Source organism: Gastrolobium bilobum, unplaced genomic scaffold (assembly GCF_033153095.1).
Source record: "Gastrolobium bilobum isolate Gb01-03AN ecotype WA unplaced genomic scaffold, APGP_CSIRO_Gbil_v1 utg7937, whole genome shotgun sequence".
In the NCBI taxonomy this organism is placed as follows: Eukaryota; Viridiplantae; Streptophyta; class Magnoliopsida; order Fabales; family Fabaceae; genus Gastrolobium; species Gastrolobium bilobum.
Window position 1 is genome coordinate 136,371 of NW_026895417.1, and position 8,659 is coordinate 145,029.

General features: G+C 31.5%; 1 protein-coding gene across 1 annotated transcript; it reads right to left on the minus strand.

Moving 5' to 3' along the window:
* Positions 1-3,396: 3,396 nt before the first annotated feature.
* On the minus strand, positions 3,397-4,056 carry LOC133310433 (ethylene-responsive transcription factor 1B-like). Its single transcript, XM_061511372.1, has one exon. The coding sequence runs from the start codon at positions 4,054-4,056 to the stop codon at positions 3,397-3,399; it is 660 nt and encodes a 219-aa protein (XP_061367356.1).
* Between the last annotated feature and the right edge of the window lie 4,603 nt (positions 4,057-8,659).

An 8,659-nucleotide genomic window follows, 5' to 3' on the forward strand; every position in this document is an offset into this window, starting at 1 on the left:
ATGGGATCTGGTGCCTCTTCCTTCTGGAAAATATGTGGTTGGTTGCCGATGGATTTATGCTGTTAAGGTTGGACCTGATGGTCAAGTGGATCGTCTTAAAGCTCGCTTGGTGGCGAAGGGTTTCACTCAAGTCTTTGGCTTGGATTTTATTGATACTTTTTCTCCTGTGGCGAAGATGTCCATTGTTCTCCTTTTTATTGCCATGGCTGCTATTCGCCATTGGCCTCTCTACTAACTGGATATCAAGAATGATTTTCTTCATAGTGATCTTGAGGAAGAAATTTATATGGAGCAACCTCTTGGATTTGTTACTCAGGGGGAGTCAGGTCTTGTTTGTCGTCTTCGTTAGTCTCTCTGTGGCCTCAAACAATCTCCAAGAGCTTGGTTTGGTAAATTTAGCAGTGTTGTTCAACAATTTGCATGACTCGGAGTGCAGTTGATCATTCTCTCTTTTATCGTCATTCTGCTTCTGGATCTATTTATCTAGTGGTATATGTGGATGATATTGTCATCACAGGCAGTGATCGACATGGGATCACTTAATTGAAGCAACATTTATGTTATCATTTTCAGACTAAGGATCTTGGGAAACTTCGATACTTCTTGGGAATCGAGGTGGCTTAATCTAAAGCTGGTGTTGTGATATCTCAGAGGAAATATGCTCTGGATATTCTTGAAGAAACTGCTCTGTTGAATTCAAAGTCTGTTGATACTCCTATGGATCCAAGTATCAAGCTTCTACCAAATCACGGGGAGCCCTTTTCAGATCCTGAGCAGTATAGAAGATTGGTTGGAAAATTGAACTACCTCACAGTCACTCGGCCTGATATTTCCTTTGCAGTTAGTGTTGTCAGTCAATTTCTCAATTCTCCATGTCAAGAACATTGGAATGCAGTCATTCGTATTCTTAAGTATATCAAGGCATCTCCAGGAAAAGGCCTTGAATATGAAGATAAACATCATGATAAAGTTGTTGGGTATTGTGATGCTGATTGGGCTGGTTGTCCAGCTGATAGGAGATCTACTTATGGGTATTGTGTCTTTGTTGGAGGCAACTTGATTTCCTAGAAAAGTAAGAAACAAAGCGTAGTTGTCAGATCAAGTGCTGAAGCAGAATACCGCTCCATGGCGACTACTACTTGCGAGCTCATCTGGCTTAAACAGCTTCTCAAAGAGCTTAAGTTTGGAGACACTGGACAGGCAACTCTCATTTGTGATAATCAAGCAGCTCTACACATTTCATCAAATCCAGTGTTTCATGAAAGAACCAAGCATGTAAGAATAGATTGTCACTTTGTTCGAGAAAAGATTCTTACTGGTGAAATTAAAACTAGCTTTGTACCCTCTAATGAGCAATTAGCATATGTGTTTACAAAATCTTTGAGGGGTCCTCGAATAGAGTTTATATGTAACAAGCTTGGTCATATGACCTATACGCTCCAGCTTGAGGAGAAGTATTAGAATTATATTGTAAATAGGATTTCCTTATTTCATTAGGCTTTTGTATTAGGTCTGATTATATTAGGTTTGGGCTTAGCCCATTAGTTTGTTTATATATTGTACATCTCTCATCAGATTAATACAAACAGATTATTTCAATGTTTTTCTCTTTTCTTGTTATTTAACATGTTCTTCTCTTTTCTTGTTATTTAACATAAACAAAACTATATATGGTACCACTCAAACTAATCAAAAAGCATATAGAAGCGTATTGAATTAAAAAAAAAAAAAATTATATTGAGATCTTTCTTTTGATTTATGAATATAATTTACTCAAGACGAAGTAGATTATTAGACGATCTTCGACATAAAAATACTCAGATTAAGCGTTTCTTATATCTACTTAGAAAAACGGAACGTGAAATATAATTTTATGATGCCTGCAATTTTTGTAGGAAACCACATGTCAAATTGTATTCGGAGAATGGTAAAAGTCCACAGATAGAGGACATGTCAGTTTAGATGGATTTAATTCTCAAAATCTACGAAGTTACCTCTTAGACAACAAAATTGATTTTTCATTTGTAGACCACTGAAACTAGAATCCAAGAGAAAAAAATGGTATAACTTTAAAAAGGAATACAATCACCAAGAAAAGCCCACGTGAGGATTAAAATTCAAACAAAGTCATAAGATTGCAGATTTTGGTCTAGTTATCCAACCAATTCAATTAAACTACAATAAATTGCCAAAAGAAGCTTCTCTTGCTTCAAAGTTGGACTCAAACTAGTTGGCGAATAATTTAACATATTAAACTTCTGAGCTTTAGATTTGATACACTTCTAGATAACCCACCAACTTAGTAAGCCTGTTTTTCCTTCCAACTATAAGCCATTCCTCCTCTGTACTAAAATTAAAAATTCCGCCCCTCCCTTTTTTTTAATTTCTGAACCCCATTTCTTTTTTCTCTCGGCAAGAGATATGTTTTCGCTTGTAACATGATAAACTTATAACTCATAAAATATTGTCGATAAAATGCTAATCGTTTGTTTGTTTGTTTGTTTTTTTTCAAACTACCTTTTGAACAAGTAAATTTTGGTACTTGGGTCCCTGTCTTACCAATGTGCTATCAGCTCTTTGTTTTGTTCACGTGCGCAGCTATGAACACGAGACAAACCTAGCCTACTATCAAACTAGCTCTGCCACTTGAAAATTTTGATAAGCCATGCTTTTCATTTTCGGAGTTACAAAATAGAAGCATATCGACCCCATTTCATATACCACGATAAAAATAAAAAAATGTCGCCTCAATGGGACCAGATCTTGCTTCATCGATCAAGCATTAATAAGAACTTTTGTTCTATAACCACGGTGAAAATATTCTTCAAAACTTGTTATGATCATTACCATCTACATAAAATTATCACATAATAACACTAATTTCTTGCTCTTGCTTTACTATAAAATATTGCATACAATTGTTGCCATGCCATAAGTTTAAAATCTCGTACACTTGGAAGACGAAAGGATTTCCAAAATGCATAAGAAACCCCGATGTGCATCCAGGCGTGGCTAAAACCGTGCAAAACTGGACCATGCATGTTGACTTATATAAAGCTAAATCAAATCTTACCTAATTTAAACATAATTGCCGTAATTCCTTATCTTTTCATCTTTACAACGAAAGACAGGAACAAAAAAAGGTTAAAAACAAAAAGTACACATAGATTAGGATTAGAATGAAAAAGAAAAACCGAATAGACTGACTTAAATTATCTCCAAATATGATCATTCTAAGTTTTTAACATGACATTATGGCAAATAATATTTTTTCCAAAATAAAAAAGCAAATAACAAAAACAAAAACAAAAGAACAGGATGTAAAAAAAAAAAAATCAACATTAACATATAGCTTGGCTCAACATTATAGATTGGATATTGGTTCTATAATTTGATTCACCAAGTACTAGGATTATCATTGTCAGAGGACATCAATAATTGTTCCAAATATTCTGCACCTAGATCTTCCAAGACAACAACATTGTCTATCCTAACATCTGTGTTTTTCTTCTTTTTGGCACTCAATTTTCTTCTCATGGAGTGTTTTCTCTTCAAAGCCACAACAGGTGAACACCAATCATCACGATCATGATCATGAGATTGATAATTCATCTCCCTAAGTGACTCCTTCACCCTCTCAACTGGGAAGTTGAGTATTGCTGCAGAGCCTCTCACAGCAAAAGCAGCTTGATCATAAGCTAGTGCTGCTTCTTCTGCACTTTCAAATGTCCCCAACCACACCCTTATGCCATGTCTCGTGGAATCTCTTATCTCCGCCGCGAACTTCCCCCACGGCCGCCGCCGGACACCTCTGTAGGTCTTCTTCTCCTCCCTCACATTATTTTCCTTGACACTGCATGTGTCAACTGTTTGTTGTTGTTCTTGTTGTTGGGATGTGATCATGCCATACAGAAGCATCTCTTCTGGGTCGTTTTCATTGAAGGGAAGGTAGTAGTGATCATTCTCGAGGTTCAAAGAGAATGAATCCGGTGACCCAAATGAAGATTCTGATGAGAAATAGGAGTTTGATGAGTGAAGGATGGAGGAACAATCCATTTGAAGTGTGGATGAGTTTTTGTGTAGGAGAGTATGTGTATGTGTGACTCAGAGATAGTTAGTTACATAACAGAGTTGCTCTGTTTATTCTCAATCTTGGAACCCCTCTCTTCCTTATATACCCAATTGGTGACACTAAAATATGGTAAAGGTCGCTGTTAAAACCAATAGGTTAGCACAGTGGGGAAATAGATTAGCTCATTTGGGGTTTATGATGGTACAGGTGGCTAATACTTGCAAATCTCTTTTTTTTCATTTATCAATTTCATTTGTGAAAGGAGGAAAGCATAAATTTCTTAAATAACAAATTAGAGCAATAAGATATAAGTATGATCAACTACAAAAATTGACTATAAGATTTATTATTCCTACATCGATATAATTTAATTATTTACCTAATATATACAAATGAGATCGATATATATGAGAAATGATCCATTTATAATTTTTTTTTTACAAATTACACTAAATATGACCGGTCATACACTCTTGATTGAAGTATGACCGGTCATACATAGTGTAGTTTGTAAGAGTTTGTAAACAAAATTTTTGTAAATATAACATTTTCATATATATATATATATATATATATATATATATATATATATATATATATAATGGTAGACCTAGAAAATTTTATTTATGTCTGCATATTTAGAATAAAAGAATAAATGACAAAAAAATTAAATATATTAAAATACAAAAGAATATAAACAAGAAAAGAAAAGAAAACTTTAACTAACGTAGAAAAAAGTAATCAATAGTCAACTAAACTGTTACAATAGAATATTTTGGATCCTCAACAAAAATTATGGATCCCAATTTACTCTCTTAGGAAAAAAAAGTCGACTCGTGGTCTCTCTGAATTCAAAAATAGATCCAGACAATCAAAATCGTTGTTCCTCTGAAATTCAAAAAAGATCCACATTATTCTCTCAAAAGGACTAACATGGGTCTATTTTGAAATTTAAAGAGATCACGAATCGACTTTTTTTAAGGGATTAAATTGGATCCCGTGATTTTTGTTGATACCCAAAATATATTTTACTCTTTTTTTTCCCAAAAAATTTGTGTATACACTTGCACACACTTGCATACATACAAGTCCGCCATTATATATATATGAGGAATGATCTGTTTACAAATTTTTGCAAATTACACTATGTACTCCTGGGAGAACATATAGTAACCTAGTGTTCTTCCGGGAGAATATAGTGTAGTTTGTAAGAGTTTGTAAACAAAAAATTTGTAAATATAATCCTCCCCCTATATATATATATATATATATATATATATATATATATATATATATATATATATATGGAAAAATATTTGTCCTTTTAAAATATATAACTTTGTGTAATTTTAGATCCTAACCGTTGATTTCTGTCAATCAACGGTTATAATTTATTGGGTGAAACTTATTAATTAATTAGTAATTTGTAATAAATTATACTTATTGATTGATGGAAATCAACAGTTATGATCTAAAATGACACAAAATTGTGTCATTAAAAGGATAAATATCTTTTCCATATATATATATATATGTGTGTGTGTGTGGAGGGATTTTTTTGATTCCAGTATAAGACTAAGAAGTCTTATTCTCTATCTTACCCGTTGATTTAAGTCTATTTAACGGTTATAGTTTATTGAGTTATATTAATTAATTAAGTGTTTGTTTTTTTAAAGAATATAGAATTGTGTCATTTTAGTTAAAACTACTGTGTTTTATGGTGAGAGAAATAGAAATCATGATGAAAAAAGTGGGAGATATTTTTATTTTTATTTTAAATAAAAATATTAGTTTTAACTAAAATGACTATCCTTTAAAAGGATATATATTTTTCTCATTAATTAATTATTAATTTTCAATAAATCACAGTCGTTAGATAGACAAGAATCAATGGCTAGGATAAAAAATAAGATATCTTTATCTTACACTGGAGTCAAAAGATCCTCCATTATATATATAAGACCAAGATCATTTTATATCTGTGTAAGTTAATCTCTCAATCTTGGACGTTATTTCTATTATATCTAATGGCTTTAATTTATTATATATATTAGTCGTTAGATGTAACCTCTTATTCTTATACTGGTGTAAAATTAATCTCCCCTGCGCGCGTGCGTGTGCGTGTGTGTGCGTGTGTGTGTGTGTGTGTGTGCGTGCGTGTGCGTGTGTGTGTGTGTGTGTGCAACATGAGAGACTTGTTTTTCATATATATATATATATATAAGGTGTAATGTCTCTCATATTATAGCAGATAAAATTATCTCGTACACACACATAAAAGTATGTATGACTCATGTTACCTTTTTCTCTCTCTTCTTTTCACAGTTTTATGTATATGTAAAAAATAATTTTATCTCCTAGAATACGAGAAACATCAAACCCATATATATATATATATACGAGAAACATCACATAGGGTAGCGAATTTCTCAAAATTTGACATGTGGCATTTTTGGTTCTGACGTGGCATATTTTGCTACACTGTGTAGCGAATTACTTGCATGCATAATTCGCTACACTATGTAGCGAATTATGTCGCGTGACATTTTGGAAAAATTCACTGTTGACGTGGCAGTCTGGTAATTTTTTTGTCTAAACGTGACAAAATGATCATTGTTCCCTCTCATTGCCCATATGCTTTTAATATTGTGTATCTATTTTTATTTTTTATTATTTTTTTATTTTTTTATTTCGGCATTGTGATATGATAAGGCGATATTTGGATTAGTTTGTACGTATTTCAACGATTCAATTTTTACTATAATATTATTTTTTACAATCTTGTCTAAAGTAATTAGCATAATTAACCAAAATAAAAATGTATACGCATATGTTCACTAATCCAGCATCCATTCGTTTATTAATAAACTAACATTTCAAAATTAGTGTATTTAAAATTTATACATATAAAATTAATTTTAAAAAGAAAGGCAAATTAAGCAAAATTTAATACATTTCTTTAGATTTTTTACTGTTACTCTATAATACAAATATAATAATATATTATTTTTAACAACTTTATTTTCTTTTTAACGTTATAAATAAAAAGATAGGGTATTATTTTTATGAGGAATGTTATACTTACAATCTTTTTTTTTTACAATCTCTTACAACCATATCATAATACCGATGATTTTCACTAATCAACAGTTATCATTTATTGTGAATTAATAATTAATTAATGAATTTAATTTGGAAAAATCATAACCGTTGATTGGCGAAAATCAACGGTGTTAAGATATGGTTGTAAGAGGTTATAAAAAATTGCAAGTATACCATTCTTCTATTTTTAATATAAAAAAATTTATATTATGTTTTAAAAAAAAATTAATATTCTAAATTATGGGCTAACTAATAGAACACGTGGGTCCATTAACAAACGGCGGTCACGTCAAACTCTGAACTCTGAAGGGCAATGTAGGTGGCCTCCATTTATGACGTCATTTATATTTTAGTATTTTCTAATTCTGACATCTTGAATTTTTAATAACGAATGCTATTAATAGCAAAAATAGTAGAAAAAAATATGGGAATTGATATTCTGGTTAATAGATGCGAGAAGATCCTAATTATTTATATGTAAATTAATGATGATGAGAAATGAAAGAAAAATAAATTAGAATAGAGAGTAATAAAATCATCATCGTTGATTTACTTATAAATAATTAGGATCATTCCATATAATATGATTATGGGTTTATAATTTCTTATGTATGAGAAGTTGAAATTTTTCTAATGAGAAATAAAAAAGTGAGACATACCTTAAAGAAAAATAAAAAAATGGTTAATATAAATATCGAAGTGAGAGTGATAGAAGAAAAAATTTCTGATACAACATAAAAAATCTTTTTTCCTATGATTATATTAATTAATACATAAAAAAATTCAGTTCCAAAAATATAGTTGAAACCTTCCGCGTGGACTTGTTCAACAGTTTGTTGTGCACCAACCGTCTTAAGATGATGTTAGAGTCACACACATAATCCAAAATTCCAAAGTCAAGACATTATTTATCCAGTTCACCGCAATGCAAGGTTATCCTTATTTTATTATGTTTTATTCTCACCTTACTCGTTATAAATATTCAGTTATACGAATATATAAAGGATTTTATATTTGTTATGTTATAATGTTACATGATTCAATTTCATTTTCCTACATACACATTAAAAAGGTGGGTGTATAGAAAAGTGAAATTGCGTCAAGTAACATAACAAACATAAAATCTATATATAATGTTATAAAAAAAAAAAAATCTATATATAAATGGGCTCAAAGCAGTACAAGGTCCCTGCGATGGACTGTCCCTTGCACTCAATGGGAGAAAATATTTTCAATACTCTTGTTCTATCTAGTACTCGCTATATCATTTACTAAATATAGATAAAGTAATATTTTTTTACTACCCTTAGTCCCTTACCATTTTGTTTAGAGAAAGGAATATGTATTCCTGATGCACCCAAAATCAATGAGCGTGGGACAGTCCTGTTCTCTCACTTGCTCATCGGAAAACAGGACCCTATTCGCTCTATCTTGGGGACATTAGTCATCGACTAAACATAAAGTAAGAGTCAAAGTGATCACAAA